Source organism: Strongylocentrotus purpuratus, unplaced genomic scaffold, assembly GCF_000002235.5.
Source record: "Strongylocentrotus purpuratus isolate Spur 01 unplaced genomic scaffold, Spur_5.0 spur5_scaffold_8, whole genome shotgun sequence".
Lineage (NCBI taxonomy): Eukaryota > Metazoa > Echinodermata > Echinoidea > Camarodonta > Strongylocentrotidae > Strongylocentrotus > Strongylocentrotus purpuratus.
Window position 1 is genome coordinate 29,403,589 of NW_022145614.1, and position 22,250 is coordinate 29,425,838.

The following is a 22,250-nucleotide window of genomic DNA, read 5'->3' on the forward strand; positions in this document are numbered from 1 at the left end:
ATTCCAACCACACATGATACAATCAAACAAAATCATTTATCATCATGAATCACAAATCATGATAAAAAGACAAGGTGAAGAAATCAAAGAAAAGATCACAGTGGTACAGAGTACACAACTCTCTTCTTATGAATATTGATAAATAAACATGATAGTTCGCAGTTCACATACTGTACATGTTTAATTACAGGTGGTGAATACATTTCAAGATGAATGTCTGATCTTAAGCACCATCCGTTTAACATTATTCAGCAATTCATTTACTCTGCACTTCTGCATCTACATTGGTAGACATACATATACCTCAAAGTATAGGCTACCTCATTCCCTTTGCACAAGTAAAAATTATACAATTATGGCACATAATATCAAAGTTCCTGAGGACTTTTATGTCACCCACACACAATTTGTGCACCATCTCCACTCCCAAGGGTGTATTCCTATCACACGTGCACCATTCATAAGATTCATACAAGGTAATGGCAATCCCCATATGGTTGTTAGTAAACTTGACACGTTGCCATTCTGTTCTGGAGAAAAGAGTGGCAAATGTAGATTGATGCCTTACCAAACGAGCCACAGCTTGGATTAAAAAATGGACCAGTTGAGCAATAGTACATCAACATGTCAATTTAATGTGACTCGTCATGTAAAGTATGAACGATTGACTCAACCAATCACACCTTGATGGAAATGCAACGCTGTACCAAAAAAACAAGTTTGTAAGTTTGCAGTTGACTGGAGAACCGCAGAAAGATCTGTATGATGTACCTGTAGGCTGTGGTCACAACAAAGTGTTATGGTGAACAGGTATGGAGCATGCTGCCCCTCATAATGTTATTAAATAGTTGATATTGTATACATTAGTCAAAGACATTTTCCAGCAACTTTTTTATTTGTTTCACTTCTTTCTTACTTTTTCCTAACATCAAAGCATTGCGAAACCTTCTTCATAGGTGTAATGCACCATATAAGAACTGTTGTAATATTATTACTACTATCAATTTTTGCTAACAATCTAGATCAATTACGACTATTTATATGCCAGCTCCTAGAACACCTCTATGAAGAAGGCATTCATCAATTCAGGCTCCTTTTGGGGTCAAAGAAACAGATGTATTTGACACAGAGTGGCCTTTGTATCGAGGTGGCCATTAAATAGAGGTTGCTGACCTCTGGTCTGTAGTCTAAAGACATGGTTCTTTTAAGTCTTAGGAATCCTATTCCTAATGTTGACCACTGGTTCTGCAGTCTGACATTGTTCTTTTACGTCTTTAGTAATCCTATTCACATTATTGACCACTGGTCTGCAGTCTGACATGGCTCTTTTACGTCTTAGGAATCCTATTCATATTGTTGACCACTGGTCTGCAGTCTGATGACATGGTTCTGTTATGTCTTAGGAATCCTATGCATATTGTTGACCACTGGTCTGCAGTCTGATGACATGGTTCTTTTACATCTTAGAAATCCTATTCATATTGTTGACCACTGGTCTGCAGTCTGATGACATTGTTCTTTTATGTCTTAGGAATCCTATTCATATTGTTGACCACTGGTCTGCAGTCTGATGACATCGTTCTTTTATGTCTTAGGAATCCTATTCATATTGTTGACCACTGGTTCTGCAGTCTGATGACATGGTTCTGTTACATCTTAGGAATCCTATTCATATTGTTGACCACTGGTTCTGCAGTCTGATGACATGGTTCTGTTACATCTTAGGAATCCTATTCATATTGTTGACCACTGGTCTGCAGTCTGATGACATCGTTCTTTTATGTCTTAGGAATCCTATTCCTATTGCTGACCACTGGTCTGCAGTCTGATGATATGGTTCTGTTACGTCTTAGGAATCCTATTCCTATTGCTGACCACTGGTCTGCAGTCTGATGATATGGTTCTGTTACGTCTTAGGAATCCTATTCATATTGCTGACCACTGGTCTGCAGTCTGATGACATGGTTCTGTTACGTCTTAGAAATCCTATTCATATTGTTGACCACTGGTCTGCAGTCTGATGACATGGTTCTGTTACGTCTTAGAAATCCTATTCATATTGTTGACCACTGGTCTGCAGTCTGATGACATTGTTCTTTTATGTCTTAGGAATCCTATTCATATTGTTGACAACTGGTCTGCAGGCTGATGACATGGTTCTTTTACGTCTTAGGAATCCTATTCATATTGTTGACCACTGGTCTGCAGTCTGATGACATGGTTCTTTTATGTCTTAGGAATACTATGCACATTGTTGACCACTGGTCTGCAGGCTGATGACATGATTCTTTTACGTCTTAGGAATCCTATTCATATTGTTGACCACTGGTTCTGCAGTCTGATGACATGATTCTGTTACATCTTGGGAATCCTATTCATATTGTTGACCACTGGTTCTGTAGTCTGATGACATGGTTCTTTTACGTCTTAGGAATCCTATTCCTATTGTTGACCACTGGTTCTGCAGTCTGATGACATAGTTCTTTTACGTCTTAGCACTCTTAGGATTCTTATGCTCTTTCAACTGACTGATCTCAGCATCTCTCTCTGCGAGCAGTTTCTTGAGTGTCTGGATCTCATCTGCTTGGCTTTCTATGATCTACAAAGAACAAAATCCATTAAATAAAAGGATTATTAATGTTATGATGCAACTTTGGTTTTTACAAATCCTAAATTACAATGAATTATCTATGAGATTAAAATATATTTTCATTAGCATATATTCATATTTTAATCAACAAAAAGGGTTCATTCAATATGCATGAGCTGCCTAAAGAACTGCGCTTACTTCACATTAAGTCTATTGAAAGACCTGTACATAGTCGTTGAAAAAGTAGTATTGATAACAAATAAAATAGCACTACAAGATGCAACATAAATATTTGTTACTATAATAAATGGATGTGGCAAGGTATAGGAAAGAAAAACATCATGCTGTCGACAGAAAGCTAACAACATTATAGAGAAGGCTTTGTTAAATCTTTCATCGTTATATTTTATCTCTTACCTTATCCTTTGATGGGAACATATCACCAGATAAGAGATCAGACGCACTGGGTCTTTCTTGACTGTCTTGTCTTGTCAGACATTGGATAGCAGAGTGCTACAGAAAAACAAAGTTAGATTGAATACAAACATTGCATAGTGATACTAAATATTTTCAAAGAATAGAATGAATGTCTTCTGACCCCCCCCCCCTCCCTCCATCCCTTTTTGGGGAGCACCTTGCTTATCCATGTGCCAATATAAGACTGTTTAGGCCAGAAATATAAATGCACCACAACACCTCCACGATGCTGTTATGTCAAGCATGTGATATCACACATTTATTTGATTATGAGAGAGCTAGTAAAACTATTTCATGAGGCAAAAGACACAGCTGTTCTATTCATCAAGGCATAGCTACATGTACACGTAAGTTAAATGAAATCCTACATCTTCAACAGAATCTTATTATCACCTGTACTGGCCACCTTTTCTGTAACTCTTCTGGAATGTTTCCTGCTCGTAACTTTTCTAAACACTTGTGTCTCTCCATGCCTGTTCCAAAAGGATGGTAAAGCTCAAATAGGATCAGTCCCATGCTGTACATGTCAGACTAGAAAGAGAAAAATATATCATTATGACATAATAATAAATAAAATAATATTCTAATATTAACCATGAAATTAATAACAATAATAATCACCATCATCATAATGATAATAATGGAAGGTGATCCAATATTACCCCGGCTCTAGTTTAATAGGCTACCAATATCATTGCTCAAAGCATACCAGGAATTCCTTCCTACCAGCACGCATTTAACACCTGGGTGGAGGGCGGCAAATGGAAATGAATATCTTGTCAAAGGACGTTAGTGCTGAGGCAGGAATTTGAAGCCCATACCCTGTAGTTCACAGCCAACAGACCAATCCACTAGACCACAGCATTAACAATGTCACAAGTCATTAGAGCTGTTGCATTTTTTATCATCTGTATTGAAATGTGACAAAAAGGGCAAGTCTTAGCTGTTTTGTCCCATATGTTACGGACCACATCTAGATTTTAGAATATCTGATTATTGTATTAAATTGATAGCCCTATTACAGCTTAGGTCAGACCGAATATAAAATGAATTACACATTTGATGTCAATGTATGATAAAAACTCCATGATACTTGGTAACGTAAATGACAAAACACTTTGAACTTTACCAAACGTCTTCCCCAAAAGTGTAAAGAAAACTGATTCCTGTTATAAAGCGAGGGAGAATTGATGTTGATTTTTAATAGAAATTAAAAGAATTTTGTTCTTATCACAATGACCATGATAACCATAAGAATTCACAATCTCACATCGTCTACATATTCCGAATTACTGATATAGAATAGAGCAAAACTCATGTTAGAGAGCAAATTTATAGGTTCAATAAAAGAATAAGGTACCTTGTTGTCATATGTAGTCCCATCCAGCTGTTCTGGTGCTGCATATGTTTCTGTTCCGATCCCTGATGTATAGGTCTGAGAGACACAGGGGTCTACAGAACACTCTATGTGGCACAGAAGAAAAATAGAGGATATTAAATTCTACGATATTGACCTATACTGCAGTTTGTCTATTTAGCAATTTGATACATGCAAGCATACTGCCAGATCTATGAAGGGATTCAGGGCCAATACTATCTACTAATTTAACAGGATACTACGGCATTAGGCCTAAACAAAAATAATGTTGTATTATAGAGATATCGACTGCTTTGAGAGGCCTGGCTGTTTTATATGCTCAAGGGAACATGCGTGCATCTTGCCATTCTACCAAGAATTCTTACCTTATCCTTTTATTGAGTAAAGATAAAGATTGGTTAAAACATCAAAGAAAAAAAAAAATCTTTTTTTCAACGCCTTATTGGTGATCCTTTTTTTAACATAAAGTAAGTACATCACCTGTGCCTGGAAGGGGAAAAACAAACTGAATCAATTAAACCCTTGGGTCTCTCTTCCTTGTATAATCGACTGGGATATACAGGTGTACCACTACACTGGGGTTTCCCCTACTAATAATCTATGTGTAGTGTACAATTCTAAGTAAATTACAATATTGCTAACAAGAAGTTTTTCCAGTGCCTTAAACTCACATAACAATTTTAATTTCTGCAATTCAACTTTGAGTGTTGACATTTCATTTAAATATTCTATTAATTTTGACACTACAAATGCATTTCTTGCAAAATTTCGGTTTTTACTCTGCCCAATGAACATGTTTAACGCATTCCATGATTACATAATCATAAAGAGGATTAAGTAGGCTTTTCAATGATACCAAATCGAAGTAACAAGAGAGAGATATCAATGCTCAAACTCCAATCGCTGAATATTTTATGAAGAGTTTCCAAAATTTGTCTCACCGTCAAAGTCTTGGTCCCGTCTAAACCTCATAGGGGTCTTGGGCTCAGTGAGGACATCCTCCCTAGCTAGTCCAAAGTCTCCTATCTTGACCAGAGGGTGGCCATCATCCTTGTTACTCAAGAATATATTCTTAGGCTGGTGGAAAAGAACAATTCAAAAAGTTTGTTAAAACAGCTAGATGGAACTTTGACTGCGCGCAGTCGAAAATGATGCCTCCGTCATAGAGCAATTTTACAAACCAAAACAGAAGAATTTTTTTAAATTCAAGTTCAATTGTAATCCATTAACAGGTTCTCAGAATATCATGATTACAAGCAATTTCTCATATACATATATGACCCTTTGATCTTTGACCTCATGACCCTAAAAGCTACTCAGTTCATTGGCTCTGCAAGATGTCCTGAGTTAAATAGTAATCCATCTGTCAGTTCTAATGAGAATGTGTTCACAAGCTATGTTTGCATACATAATGAGCCCCTGACCTTTGACCTTTGACCTTATGAACCAAGAATCTACAATGAATTGAGTAGATTCTTGGCTCTGCAAGATACATAAATGATCTAAGTATGGCAGGAATCCATCAATCTGTTCTAATGATAATACAATCACAAGCTATTTTTGCATACATAATGAGCCGCATGACCTTTGACCTTGACGTCATGACCCCAAAATCTAATAAGTTCATCAGCTCTGCCAGTAACATACATGACCTAAGTTTGGCAGGAATCCATCAGTCGGTTCTTGAGAAAACGGGATCACAAGCTGTTTTTGCATACATAATGAGCCGTGACCTTTGACCTTTGACCTCGTGACCCCAAAATCTAATCAGTTCATTGGCTTTGCAAGATACATACATGACCAAAGTTTGGCAGAAATCCATCAATCGGTTCTTCTGATAACGCGATCACAAGCTGTTTTTGCATACATAATGAGCCCTGTGACCTTTGACCTTTGACCTCGTGAACCCAAAATCCAGGAATCCATAAATCGGTTCTTCAGATAACGCGATCACGAAAACGGGATGTACGTACGTACAGACGTACGTATTTACGGACGGACAACCCGAAAACATAATGCCTCCGGCTACTTCGTAACGGAGGCATAAAAATATTGAATGAAATGCAGTGGAACTTCATTATCATGTGTGGGCATAACAAAAAAGTATACCTAACTGTACCTAACTTTGGTGGCTTATGATAATAAATTGGTAAAAATTAATGTGTTTTTTTATCTAATGATACCCTACCAGTATTCATTATTTTCTGCAATTCAATTATTTAGTGGCTTGAAATTTCTGCGAATCTCGACCACTCATGAAATTTACAAACATTTTGTATTCTTTCTCAAATTGCAAAATTTATCTAGTGTCAACTGTGATTCAATTATATAGTGGTATGAAACTTCTGCGAATCTCAACCACTCATGGAATTCACAAACATTTCATGCACGTGAAATTCGCAAATAATTCATGATCTTCCTCAAATTGCAAAAGTTTGTCTTGTGTCAACTGTGATTCAATTATATAGTGGTATGAAACTTCTGCAAATTTGACCCACTCATGAAATTTACAAACATTTCATGTTCTTTCTCAAATTGCAAAAAAATTACTCTTGTGACAACTGTGATTCAATTATACAGTGGTATGAAACTTTTGCAGATCTGAGCCACTCGTTAAACTTACAAACATTTCATGCACATGAAAGTTTCTGGTTTTTGGTACTCACTGTCACATCTCTGTGTAGTATGCCTCGTCCATGGATGTAGTTCATCCCCTCCAGGATTTGCACGTAGATGTTCTGATTCTCTTTCTCATTCACTACATCAAACTGATCTACAAAGTCATATAACAAAAGTAAGAGCATAGACGATGTAAATCTGGGGAAATCGAATTGCAGAAAGATACATCCATGCTTCACCTAGTAGAATTCACAAAAATGCATTACAAAATGCTTTTTTTTTAACTCAACATTTCTAGGCCTAGAAGAAAATGTATTCTTCATATTCTTCAAAGTTCTTTATTGCTTTGTCTCATTTCGAAACTTCATACATGTAAGCAAGATTTCTCAAGAGTCAACAATTCTTCTTTGTTCTCTGCATATGTTATTTGTATGTTATTTTCTCTGACATATACATAGGTAGACTTTTCAGGGGATGGGATATTTACAACAAAACCAAACATGTTTATCTATCTATTCATTGCACCCAAAAAATTAGATTTCAAATACAAATTAAAAACACAAAGTATTATGTAGCAATCAGACAATGGAAGAAATAATTTACACAATTTACTAAAAGTGAGTGGTACATATTAAAGCTTATCTGTACTACCGGGTAGTTTATAGGAGGGATTTGACCGCCCTGCAAGGTCACTGGACATCTCATCAACTCAGCTCTCAATTAACATCGGAAAAGGAGGATCATGAGGGACCAATGGTAACCGATTAGGCATTGTTTTCTATATAGAGGGAGCAAGTAGCTACAAGTAGGACAGTGTGGCTTTAAAGTAAATGAATAACTATATCGTGGCTACAATCGTTGAATCAGTAATACAATAATTTTTGTTAATGACATGAATATTATAAACTTATGCAGATGCAAAGATTTAATTAAATCTACAAACTCCTACAAATCACTTAGGTTTAGCATTCAAGTTAACAATTACATCAATCTACATGAAAATGTACATTGACTCAGAAATTAAAATTTCTACAATAAGGCCTGTTTTTCTCTCTAAAAAAAATAATTTAAAAGCCGACCCAAGATTTCAAGATTTTTGGGTTGGTCGCAAAGGGCAGTACAACATCTTTTTTTTTTAGGTCTAACAGTCTACTTACTCTCAGTTTTTGATATTTTCTCGTTGCGCTCACTCAGCCACGTTCTCAGGGTACTTGAACACAGCTCCATCTGGATGTAGAGGTAGTAACGTCTCTTGAAGGACGGCCTTGATCGGGGCCAATACCCATTATCGACTTCAGGACTAGACTCTTGACCATCCCAACTGATTGACCTCCGAAATTTACCATTTCGAATTGGCTGCTGTGAGTGGAAAGGTGCAGTGCGAATCCTATTGTGAATGCGAGTTGACGAGCTAAGCGATGATGTTATTGTGCTTAGAATTGCAGCAGTTGCTGACGTAACAGGTATAAGCGTACTTTTCACAATCTTCTTTGACTTTGTCGTGGCAGTGATTTTGATTTTTTCGTAGGAGTCGGACTTGGACGAGGTTCCAATGTGCTTTTCAGTTCGCTGCGATTGTCTTACAAATTCAAATTCAGATGAGTTCTGTTCTTTGAGAGACGGCAAATTGAATTCATCACAGTCCTTTGCATCTGAATCAACATTCTGAAAAATAATTGTGCTACCAGAAGTTCCAGATGAGTCCAAACTATCACTTATTCCATCGAATTCTTCCTCCTTTTTGTTGAATGCCAAGGGCCTGATGTTGTCTACATTATCACTTGTTTGTGAGAAGAATTTGTTGACTAACTCACCACTGTCAAATCTCTCGTCCTCAAATGAGACAGTAAAGTTTGAATCAAACGGATCCGTTTCTGCTGGATTCATAGAGACGGTCATACTAGTTTGTTGGGAGTGACGTTCACTCCTCGTTTCTACAAGTTCTGTTATGATTGGTGATGTAGAACCAAGTTTGCTAATGCTTTCATTCTCTTGGCAAGAATATATATTCTTTGACTTTTCATAGAACGAATCTTCTTCATCTTTCTCTGTCCCCTCCTGTTCCTCTCCTTCTTCTTCTTCTTCTTCAACTTCTTCTTCCTCCTCCTCCTCCTCCTCATCGTCCTCTTCTCCTTCGAAACCATTGTCCATGTCTGTGAAGGATCTGTAATTAAAGATTCAAAATTCTCAATATAAGATAACGCTGACTACTGGTAATGTGATTACATGGGGAAATAACGTGTCTTGAAGCAATTTACTCACTTACATACTACCGTGTGAGTCAAAAAAATGTTTACACCTAGAAAGTTTCTACTGGGTAAATATTTTAAGAATCATCTACGAACAGTAAATTACTATACATCTTATGAAAGAGTGTGTTATCTCAAATCATTTGGTATCACTTTTGTGTGGTATGTGTTCACGCTTGGATGAACAGAAGACATTGTTTGCAAGAGTGTAAAAATCGACTTGCGCCAAAGTGATGCCTACAGTATGTATTATGTTTGGATTAGCGGAGTGAGAGAACGAATTGAATGTATCAAATGAAATGCATTGCATATGCTTTTTGCAGAAGCAAAGCCACACACACACACGGGCGCACAAAATATCTGTTGATATTTGATTTTCGAAATTTTATATGTGTGGCATGATTAATTTTGTTAGGGATTTTATTTGGATCTGCAAAGACCAAATTAATACTCTAATCCCGATTGTTTTATTCAAACATCACATAAGCAACTTTGGCGCAAGTCGATTTTGCACGCACGCAAACAATGCCTCCTGTTCATCTAAGCGTGGACACCCCACAAAAATGATACCAAACGATTTGGGATAAAACCCTCTATCATAAGATGTATAATAATTTACTGTTCATGGAGATCGAAGATGGCGCCTTTCTAGAAAATACCACACGAGCCTCTCTTTAGCAAAGTTTTGATCCAACAGGACTTTTGAAGGCCTTTTCAGCTCTGATTTTACTGCTCTTTGATTTAGTGTTTCCTAATGCCGGACAAGAGATTAAACTCCCCGTCCAAAAACGGTGGATCGATCGAGAAAAAGCAAAGAAAGTTGCCCGTTGATTGTCAGCGATCCAACGCCATGTCTTCGCCAGCCGGCCCCGGCAGCTCCCGGGTGAGTGACGCGGCCGCTGCAGCCCCTGTTTGGTTCATAGAATATGAAAGGCGTTTGGATTCAAAGTTTGATGACCTGCATAAGAGACTGGATTTTCATGAAGCTGCTTGTGAAGAAAAGTTCCAACATCTGGAAAAGGAATTGGCTGCAGCTTTTGATAAGATTGACGACCTTGAGAATAGATCTCGAAGAAACAATCTAATCTTTTTCAACTTCCCTGAAGGTGAGGAGCCTGATTCTGCCAGTGGATGCAGTGAGTTGATTTCATCTTTTTTGGCCTCTATTGACAAAAATCTTGAGCATGTTCAGATCGAGAGGGCTCACCGCACGCCGCCAGGTCCACCATCATCTCGTGGACATCCCCAGAATGGCAGCCAGTACAAGCCGAAGGATCGTCCAATTCATGTTTGCTTCAGTTCGTTTCAAGATCGAGTGAGGGTCCGGAAGGCATGTGTTGCTGCGTTCAAGGAGGGGTTCAAGTACAAAGAGAGATCAAAGTTGTTTGTTGCAGAGGATTTCAGTCATCGCGTTCAGGCTCGCCGTAAAGCTCTCCTGCCTGAGTTAAAGATGTTGCAGCAACAAGCAAAGCGAGCATTCTTTGTATACCCTGCGACAATTAAGTATGTCCAAGATCACCAGCTGAAGGTTCACAAGCCAGGTGTTTGAATTGCAACTGTAGTACACCATAAAAACACTGTGATTATCATAGTGGCTGTCTCGTACAAACCGTCTGACTTTCACAGAAAACTTTTATATTTTACAAGATAACATGCCTTGAACTTAACACGTTTTAACTTGCTGGACACCAGATTAGTTTAGTGATGTCGGTCTTTTTAAACATATTTTGTTCACTTAAACTTTTTTAGGAATTCTCGGGGTGCCCTGGAGGTGCCTTGTTTTTGGTTACCCACGATTCACCATTGGGGATAATAGTTTTTATTGTTCTTATCCTTGTTGGTACTGGTTCATTATGATTAATTATGAGGCTCTAAGGTTTTCTCATTCTTGCCTCATACCGTTGGCTGCCTTTCCAGTTTGTTTTGTTTTTGGTGGGTGTTTGTGCGTATGCTTTTTTCACTGAGTGTGTGGTGTGTGCCCTTTTCCCAGGGGTCCTTTATCATGAATCAAATTGTGTACATTTTTAGGATATTACTTGTTTTGTCAACTCACTGTTGCTACTCTAGGTTTTTATTGTTATATGATGTTACAGATTAATACTTTTAACTGCAGAGGTCTGCATGACAATTTTAAAAGAAAGAAAGTTTTTAATTTTTTAAGAGAATTTGGGTATGATATAATCTTTCTTCAGGAAACCCACTCTAGGATAGATGATGAGAAGCTGTGGCGTACTCAGTGGGGAGGGGAGGCAGTTTTTGGCAGCTATTGTTCCAATAGCCGAGGTGTGGCTATTTTGTTTAAAGCTTCTTTGAAAATATCAGTCTTATCTTTTCACCTGGATCCTGAGGGAAGATATATTATCCTCCATGTTAATGTTAATGATGTACACTTTATTCTTGTCAACTTATATGGTCCTAACAAAGACTCACCAGATTTTTTTGTTAATGTTTTTGCTAAGTTAGATGAAATAGGTAACTCTCATGTTATTTTAGCAGGAGATTTGAATATTGCGGTAGGCCCTTTAGATTATGAGGGTTCTAATGCAACCCACTCTAATGCTCGTGCCAAAATTGCTTTTAATATGTATGTAGAAGAACTAAGTCTTGTAGATGTATGGAGAAGAGATCATACTCATGATAAGATTTTTACACGCCATCAGAAAATTCCATTTGTTTCCTCCAGGTTAGACTATATTTTTATTTCTAGTGATTTGTTGAATTGCGTAAAGAAATCTAAAATTGTGACTGGTATTTGTTCTGATCATTGTATGGTAACACTAGCACTGTCACTAAATGATTCACCTCGGGGCAAGGGATACTGGAAACTGAACACTGCACATTTGAAACATTCAGAATTTTGCAATTTCATTAAAGACAAAATTAATGAATTTAAGGAATTTCATGCTGAATGTGATCTAAATCCACATATTATTTGGGATGCATTCAAATGCACAATGGCTGGTCATTGTATGGAGTATTGCAGTAGAAAGAAACTAGATGGAATTTTGACTGCGCGCAGTCGAAAATGATGCCTCCGCCATAGAGCAATTTAAACAAGTTTGGAGTTTAAATCTCCAGTGGTTCTTGAGATATCGCGATAACGATCTCAATGTATGGAATTTCATAAGTTGACCTCTGTGACCCTTGACCTTTGACCTACGTGCTCCAAAATCTAATCAGATTGTCTTCCTATGGTGATACACACTATCATTAAGTTTGAAGTTTAAATCTCCAGTGGTTCTTGAGATATTATGATAACAATCTTAATGTATGGAATTTCATAAGTTGACCTCTGTGACCCTTGACCTTTGACCTACGTGCTCCAAAATCTAATCAGATCGTCTTCCTATGGTGATACATACTATCCTTAAGTTTGAAGTTTAAATCTCAAATGGTTCTTGAGATATCACGCTAACAAACTCAATACAAGGAATTTCATAAGTTGACCTCTGTGACCTGTGACCTTTGACCTACGTATTCCAAAATCTAATCAGATCGTCTTCCTATGGTGATAAATACTATTCCCGAGTCTTAAGTTTAAATCTTAAATGGTTCTTGAGATATTGTGATAACGGTCAAACGGGACGGACGTACGGACGTACGGACGGACGTACGGACGGACGTACGGACGTACGGACGTACGGACGGACAACCCGAAAACATGATGCCTCCGGCACCACCTTCGGTGGCGGAGGCATAAAAAGAAAAGAATTTGACTAAGAATAATTTACTAAAGAGTATATCCTTACTTAAAGAAAAAATTGGTTCATTAAAAAAGGATAATAGTTCAAATGGAGAACTGCAAGAATTATATAGCAAATTAGAAGTTGAAGAAGCACAGTTGAATGAACTTCTGGATACTGAAACTGCTGGCTCTATAGTAAGGTCTAGATTAAAGTGGGCTGAACACGGAGAAAAAAGCTCTAAATACTTCTGCAATTTAGAAAAACGGTCCTATGAAAGAAAAACTATACGCCAACTGAAGGCGAACAATGAGCAAATCATCACTGATCCTAAAAGAGTACTTCAGGAAATTCATTCTTTTTATAAAGCTTTATACTCTTCAGAGGTATCTCTTGAGGATAGGGACACTATCAAGGATTTTATCGCCCCTTTGAATATACCTACCTTATCAGATGATTCAATTTCTGCTCTAAACAGACCTTTAACCAAAATGAACTTTGGACTACTTTAAAGAATATGGGAACAAATAAGAGTCCAGGACTAGATGGTCTTCCTTGTGAATTTTATTTAACCTTTTTCAATGATATCATAGATTTATTACTCCACTCTTATAATTATTCCTTTCAAGAAGGAATTTTATCACAATCTCAAAGAAGTGGAATAATCACGCTTCTTCCAAAAAAGGGTAAGGATCCATTGTTAGTGAAGAATTATCGCCCTATCTCTCTGCTGAATGTTGACTATAAATTATTAGCCAAAGTTATGAGCTCCCGTTTGAAGTCTTGTATAAATTCTTTGATACATACAGATCAACAAGGGTTTATGAAGGGACGCAACATTGGTGCCAATATTCGGGTTATAATTGATTTAATTGAATATACAGACTATATGAATGAGCCAGCTACAATTATTTTGTTAGATTTTGAGAAAGCGTTTGATAGAATAGAACATGATTATTTATTTTCAGTCTTGGACTATTTTAATTTTGGAGACAATTTTATAAGATGGATAAGGACTTTTTACAATGATAGAACTAGTTGTGTGTTAAACAATGGTTTTATGTCCAATCCGGTTGCAATTAAAAGAGGAATATTCCAGGGGTGCCCAATATCCCCTCTTTTATTTATACTAGCTATTGAAATTCTGGCTATTTCAGTACGACACAATCCGGGGATAAAGGGAATTTCAGTTGGCAACTTTGAACAGAAGATAAGTCTTTTTGCAGATGACACAACTTGTTTTTTGAATGGGGAAACAGTTTCCTTTAAACATTTATTTGAAACGTTGACTCAGTTTGCAAAATTTTCAGGTTGTCGCATTAATTTAAGTAAGTCGGATGCAATTCATATAGGAAAGCTGAAAGGCAGTACAGTTATTCCACAAGATGCATTAGGGTTGAATTGGAAATCAAAAACGTTTAAGGCTTTAGGAGTGGTTTTCTCATTGAACACAAAAATGCTTTACGAACTGAATTTTGTTCCCAGACTTGTCATTATAGAACAGATTTTAAATTGTTGGAGGCATAGAAGCCTATCCTTGTTGGGCAAAATTGCTGTTGTAAAGTCGCTTTTACTCCCCCAAATGTTATTTTTGTTTTCAGTATTATGTATTGACCTGCCAAACTCTTTCTTTAAAAGATTAAATGGTTTGCTTTTTAAATTCATTTGGAGCAATGGCAATGACAGAGTTAAGAGAGATATATTATGCAATGATTATGAAGAAGGGGGTCTAAGGATGATTAATCCTTTAGTTTTTTGCACAAGCGCAGAAAGTTTTGTGGATGGCTAAACTATTAGACGATAAATATGAAAGTTGTTGGAAAACAATAGAAATATATATTCTTTCTACCTTTTGTGATGACCATCTTGCCCTTTTTAAGGCAGATGCCCCTGATTCGGTTTTGGCAAAACTTAAAAATTGCCAGTTAACTAACAGCGTCTATTAAGACATGGTATTTATATAGGCAAGAGATGAAAAGAGAACTAGGTTTATGTCAGTTTCATTTACAAGATTTTATTTGGTGGAATAGAAATGTAAGATTGCAATATAGAACACATTTTTTCTATCCAGTTTGGTATGAAAGGGTATTCATTCCATTTTTCAATTACATAATGGTTTTGGTAACCCCAAAACATTTGAAGACCTCGTAATTGAGTTTGACATTCCTATTAGAGACCAAAAAAATATGACTCCCTCATAAATGGCATATTTTTGGAGTGGTTTGATAATTCTCTTAATGTGGATGAGAATATATTTAATCAAATTTTTAAAGATCTATTAAGTCAAAAGAAAATGTCTAAGTATACATATAATATTTTGCTGAAGAAATATAGTTGTACTAATGCCAAAAGGGAGAGTAAATGGGAGGAACTATTTGGCCATCAACCCAAAGAGAAGGATTGGTCGATTATTCATACGAGTAACTTTTGTTGCACGATTGAGACTCAGTTAAGGAGTTTTTATTTCAAAATTTTCCATAATGCTATTGGTTTTAATGCATTTTTGTTCAAGATTGGGAGAAAGGAGTCTGCTAATTGTTATTTTTGTTCAGATTTTCCAGAAACTTTAGATCACTTGTTTTGTGACTGTAGGAGAGTTGTACCACTGTGGGAAAAATTGGTGGATAAGATTAACACTGGCACTGATCACAGTTATAATCTGACTTTGTCAAAATTTAATTTTTTGTTTGGAATACAGTCAAGGGACAAATACGCCTCTTGTATAAATTTTCTCTGTTTATGTTTAAAATATTATATTTACTCATGTAGGTTTCAGGGAAAAGAACTTATTTTCGAATCATTTGTTTCAATGGTAAAGTTCAAACAAAAAATAGAATATAAAATTGCCCAAAAGAAAAATAAGTTACAAGTCCATTTTAAGAAATGGTCTATCAAGTTTAACTGAAATTTAGGAGTAGTCTTGCAAAGCTCTGTTGTCATTAACATCTTCATTGACTTTTTGAAATGTAAACTTGCCCTCTGGGAAAATATGTGAGTGTGTGTGTGTGTGTGTGTGTGTGTGTGTGCATGTTTATGGGTGCATGAGTGCGTGCCTGTTTTGTAGTTTTAAGATGATATTATATTTTATATTGCTGCTTTTACTCTGTTAATTTTTCAAAAATAACAATAAAAACAGAAAAAAAAAAAAATAATAATAATTTACTGTTCATAGATGATTTTTTAAATCATCAATTTTCTAGGTGTAAATTTTTTTTGACTCACACTGTACATAATCATTCTTTCCCAATTGCTTCAAGACACTGTCTTTACAATGTAATAATCGGTACTCAACTTTATATATAAACTGTATAATAAATGATAAATCCGGATTTATATAAAACTTCTTAAATGAAATAATGTCTCCAAGCGCTTTCAAATATCCTTTTCACTTCCGTCCCTGGGGAATATTCCTACCATTATGGTCACTGTGAAGGCATATGGCAATTTCTATCACAAAGCTTTCATCATCCTACCAGGACCCCATTTCTCTCCTGGGTATGGAGTGGCAAATGTAGATCAATGTCTTGTCAAAGAACAGTGTATAAATGTATACCGGTAAACAATGTATAAATCCGTTTGATGCCCTTACCCGAGGCCCAGCATAAGACGTTGTTGAGAAAGCAGCTGAACCTCTTCTCCAAACCAAGACTGATGATACCTTACGATGTTGTGATGGTCCAGGCAGGCTAGGGTTTTTATCTCTCTCTGCATAGACTGGAAAAAGAGATTATGAAAAAATTACTACAAGTAAGGTTTCAATTTCAATCAACATAATTTCTTCTGTACTGGTTAGACCCCCCCCCCCAATTATTTCCTTCATCTTTCTCTTCTTTTCCTTCTTCTCCTCCCCCTCTTCCTTCATCATTTCTTCTTATTCTTCTTCTTCTTTCTCTCCTCCTCCTCCTCCTCATTATGTCTTTTTCTTCTTCTTTGTCTTCTTCTTCTTCTTCTTTGTCTGTGTCTTTGTCTTCTTCTTCTTCTTCTTCTTTGTCTGTGTCTTTGTTTTCTTCTTTAACTTCTTCCTCTTCTTCTCCTTCTCCCCTTACCCCTTTTCATAATCATAGTAATCTGGGTTGAACGTGTCAGAAAACACATGGGGTATCATGAAGCAAATGCTCACCTGAAGGGAGCATGACTTCCTCTTTGTAACTTTGATCTTCTTAATAGCGTAGTGCTCTTTATCCAGCTTGTGCTGAACCTGACAGAAAAAAAAAGGAAATTCATGAACAAACATACATGTATAAATGTCTTAGTTATTAGAGAAATTTGCTAAAAGATGCATCCACAATGTAAAAGGCTAAGATTACCCTGATTGTTTGTATGCAATATAAGTGAGAGTTTAGAGCTTGGAAACTGTACAACTGTGCAAGAAAGGGCAACATATTGAAAAACAGCAACAAAACCATTTTCATTGTAGACAGTAATTTATGGTGCAAAATAAAACTTGGGTAAAGAGTGTGTAAACGCAGAACAAAACAGGATGAAAATTACATACCTTGTACACCTTGCCAAAGCCTCCCTCACCGATGGGTTCTTTTTGGATGAAGTCTTCTTCATAGCGCTGATGGAAGAAGCTTGAATGATCGTGATCTGGCAGCGGCATAAAATGTGTAAAGGGCAATACAGCACCGCCATCTGGTGCATCCTGCAATAGTACAAGATATGAACATTACTTTACAATTTTTTTTTTTTAAACTGTTTCATCATGGATTCCTTGGGACCAAGACAATTAGTTTGCTAAAAATAAACAGAATACAAAGAAGTGAAACTGGCTGAATTACCTTATAAATTCAAGTGAGATTTTGTTACGACAGTGTTTGGTTATAAAACAAGATTTGATTATCTCGCAAATAATCTCTTCACTTCTATATCTCTAAAGTATTCTATCTAACAGAATAAGTCATGATAAACAGTTTTGTACATAATTTCAGGTACCAAGGCAATGAAAAGTCCAGAAGTTTTTTGGCTACGTTCTTCAGTTAGAGAGCATTTATTTTTCAGTACTGCTTATAATATTCAAATCACATATCTAAATCCCAATTATTTTTTGAGTTAATGCTAATTGACAGTAAATAGTCACTATTCACATATCATGAATTGACAATTCTGCATTGTGTAATACATCCGGGGAAATGTACATTTTGGCTGCCTGAGCATGGCGATTCTGACACTGCATGCTACCTGTTTGCCAACATTTTATAAATTTGGTATCAAAAGATGCGTAAGAACCTAGGCGATAAATTCATGAAAGCTCACAGTGCAAAAATCTATAAGAGATTAAAGTTTTATGGCACAAGGCAAAGATGTGAAATCTTTATGGGTAACCTAAAGACAAACTCTCCCAAATGATCTTACATCGCTTGACGAAGAAAGAGACCACGACACCAGCGTCTTCAAGAGGAAGTCATAGTTACACTGCTTGAGAGCCTCAATGTGTGCAGGAGATATAACCTGTAGAAAGAACAGACAGGATTTAGTAAATGTTCAAAAGACAAGAGAAACATACAACATTAAGCTTTACAAGCTAGAATGCCAGAAGACACTAAGGAAAAACTCATTCAGCCACAGAATAATCAATGTGTGGAATGGTCTTCCAGGCAATGTTGTGGAGAGTACCACTATCAATCGTTTCAAATCTGGACTTGAGAAATGGTGGAAAGATGCCCCAGATAAATATGATGACAACCCCAACCAAAGGAAACCATGGATAGGAACAACAGTCTAAAGACTGAATAATCCTGGTTCAAGTGAGTTACAAGTGAGTTATTTACATCATGGATTAGAAACATTACTTAAAGAGAAGGTTGAGTTCTGGGAAGAGTTGAAAAATCATTTGTGAGCGTTATCATTGTATTATGCAAGTGTTGAAGAAGATCAGCTAAAAAATGCTCCCTGAAAAGCATGACTCTTTTAATGCCTTAATATTCTAAATATGGCATGTAACATCATAAAAATCGGGACAGATTTTTCGCCACGTGTTTGTGTAGTCCCATATACATCTTTCTGTGTACAGTGCTTGTAACTTTACCAAGACTGGGCCACATTTCTTATCATTTTGATGATTCCAGAACCTTGCAGTACACACCAATGCTCATATGCTAGATGATCAACCTTTTCTGATTGATTCCACAACGCTTCTTTCACAATGCAATCGCAAGACCATAACTGGTCTTTATCTTTAACATCATGGATTAAAAACATTACTTAAGGAGACTTCTGAATAGTGTATGTATTCTGGGGTGATTTCATGTAATCCACAATTCCATAACTCGGTGTATTTGCAATGAAATCTTTATGCTTACACTGTATTTATTAATCATCTTTGACTTACAAACCAAACAGACAACCCATAAAGATAAACCAATGTCAAATAAGTCTTTAGCATAAGAGATTCAAGAAACATTGGGAGTCAGCTTGTTCTATAGTATGGTACAGGTGAAATGGGTGAAGAAAAACAAATCTTCATTTTACAGGCAGCAACGCATTAACTATGTTTAAAATGATGAGTTCAGGGCCGTCTGGCTACAATTAAACCATCATTTCCTTCAAAAGTGTTTCCCACTCAATCTCACCTGGTGCTCCTGGAATTTGCGAAACATTTTCTTGTAGAGTCTTTGACTCTTGCTTGTGCTCTTCCCGTTAGCCTCACACCACCCCTTCAGCAGAGAGATCAAGATGACATCTTTGTGCAAGCCCGCTGGCTGGATCTGCATCAGAGCTTGGGCGTTGGCTGCAGGCACTGCATCAGAATCTAGGAGAGACAGTTTCAAGAGATGGTAGCAGAGTTCTGGTAAAGATGAGACTTAGCTTGCAAGCTTTCTCACTCTTTTATGTCATTTTGGGGGGAAGAATATCATAGTAAGAATGCCCCCTGAAAAAGGATTGGTTTCTGAATGCCTTCAATTTGGAAACAGTACAAGAAATAGCTGAAAAGCTTTCTTGCCATTTCCGTATGCAGTGCGTGTGATTTTTAGCAAGTTAGAGTCAATTTCTTGTCATTTTGATGATTCCAAAACTTCATAGTATACAACAACACAATATAGTGTGAAAGTATATTTGTTATTAATAGAAAGAAGTACTTACCATCAAAATCTGTGAGGGATGGGGGTGCAACTCTCAGATTTAGACGATCTTGCATCCCACTGCTCATACTCCGAGAGCCAGCCATCTTTGCTCCCAACTTCTCTGAATTTTTATCAACTGGGTACTCTCCCCCTAACAAACAAACAAAATCATTATTATAAGTTTGTGTCAATTTATTAAACAAAGGGATAACAACTGGTTCAGTTTTGTTCTTCATACATGTCCATGTAAATAAACTTGAGCTTTTTTTTCCCCATTCATTTTCTAGTTTATTTATCAAGCATCATTTTCTGCTACATAACTACACAAGAGCGACATGTGTATAAGAGAGGAAATGTAAAGTGAACTTTTTACTTTTTCTACTAATAATAATAATCCGCTCTTATATAGTGCCCAATACATCAATACAACTATGTGTCGAAGCGCTTTACTGATATATTATTAGTACCGATCATCGGATTCAGGCTTACCCGCACACAATGTATGCACATTCTCTGCTCCCGGGGGAGCATTCCAGCCATTCGCCATTTTACAAGCCCACACTTGCTCAGCTCATACAACCACATAAACTTTTGCATCCTACCGGGTACCCATTAAACACCTGGGTGGAGAGTGGCAATTGCAGATTAACATCCTGCCAAATAAAAGGACATTAGTGCTGCATGCAGCAGGACTCCAACCCGTACCTTGTGATCTGGAGTTGACAGACTTATCCACTAGACCTTAACACCTCTACAAATTGAAAGGGCTGTCATGTTTCACCAAGCAAGTGTGAGGTTTATCCTAAATATACCTCGTAATCTGCAATACTTTTGATTTTTTTAAGTTCTCCTTTTTTCATCTGAATTGTTAAGTCTAAAGAGAAACATTAACAATTAAACATTGTCAATGATTGTCAATTTCTTTGTTTTTTCATCGCACGCAATGAATGGCAACCACACACTAACTGTATTGCAAAATCTCCCCGCACTAAGCCGGGCCGTACGATGTACTTCAGTCTCTGTATTAGAGGCATTCAGTGGAGACAGACGCAGCCTCATGCAGCAGAACAACCATCAATATCAGAAACTGAATTTTTCAATCTCAATCTTTCCTGGCTTTCTCTGTCTCGATCCCTCTGCTTTTTATTAAACGGAATTCAACGCCAACGGAATCATCACAGTTGCTTAATCGCTTAGGCCCCCAGTGCAAAAGTGCATTATAGCAGTAGCTACCATGTAATCTAACTTATATCTAGTCTATATCTACTTTTATTCAACAATTTATCAAACTTGTCGAGTCTTGTCCTTATAAACAGTCACTGCAAGGGCAATGGCATGGCAATGCCAACGCCGCGCCGGAGAATTCCCACTGGCTACAGAAAAGCGGTCATCAAACCGGCGTAGGTCGCGCCGGTAGCTTCGGCAGGATGTATGATGCAAGACCGGCAGTCTTCGCGGATTTCCCACAGATGTCTAAACTCACTTTTACGTAGGCCTACTTGCCCTTCGTTTGGCTTTGAAATTAACAAATCCATAATTAATATGAAACACATCATTCAACTATGAACTTACTCAATCTTTAATTATGTTCACATCTGATCAGCAGCAAAATTCGTTCAAACATTCCCGCTACTACTCATTTCTCAAGACGACGAGAACTTTCGATCTCCAGGATCTGCGTTAGACTACTACGTATCAATAATGAAGTCGATAATTAGTTTGCATTCGCAGTCTCAGTCGGCTCAGTTCCGTTGATAAACAAACAAAAATTGACTACTTCTTGACTATTCGTTATTTTCTATCATTTAACTTATATTTTTTATAAATAATTTTTGAAGTCCTGCCATAAAAAAATAGAATGAAATAACGATAGTTTCCATACATTCTATAAAAATGTGCATTGTGCAAACATTTAATAGTGTCTGTATTATAAGACTATGTCATATTTTTGTGGATATTTCGAAACCGTCTTATTTCTAAACTCGGATAAGAAAGAGAAGAAAATGATATGGAAAATACTCACAAGGACCCCTCTGACAGCTAGGCCAGGCAGTGGCGGATCCAGGGGGGCCCCCCCCCCTTGAGAAAAAATCATGTAAAATCACGTGATTTTTACCTTTTTGGGGGGTTGGGCCCCCCCCCCTGGCGCTCAAGGGGGGGGGGGGGGGGGTGCAAATTGAATTTTTTTTT

At 37.0% G+C, this 22,250-nt stretch overlaps 1 protein-coding gene across 1 annotated transcript; it reads right to left on the bottom strand.

The window, feature by feature from the left end:
• Positions 1-1,331: 1,331 nt before the first annotated feature.
• On the bottom strand, positions 1,332-21,740 carry LOC100888225 (eukaryotic translation initiation factor 2-alpha kinase 1). Its single transcript, XM_030975258.1, has 14 exons — positions 21,633-21,740; positions 20,080-20,211; positions 19,569-19,747; positions 18,352-18,447; positions 17,492-17,641; positions 17,117-17,194; positions 16,586-16,710; positions 8,222-9,228; positions 7,112-7,218; positions 5,387-5,522; positions 4,428-4,531; positions 3,461-3,598; positions 3,008-3,103; positions 1,332-2,599 (listed from the first exon to the last, which is right to left on the bottom strand). Exons 2-14 carry the CDS (start codon positions 20,162-20,164, stop codon positions 2,486-2,488), a joined length of 2,415 nt encoding a protein of 804 aa, XP_030831118.1. The 5' UTR covers positions 20,165-20,211; positions 21,633-21,740; the 3' UTR covers positions 1,332-2,485.
• Between the last annotated feature and the right edge of the window lie 510 nt (positions 21,741-22,250).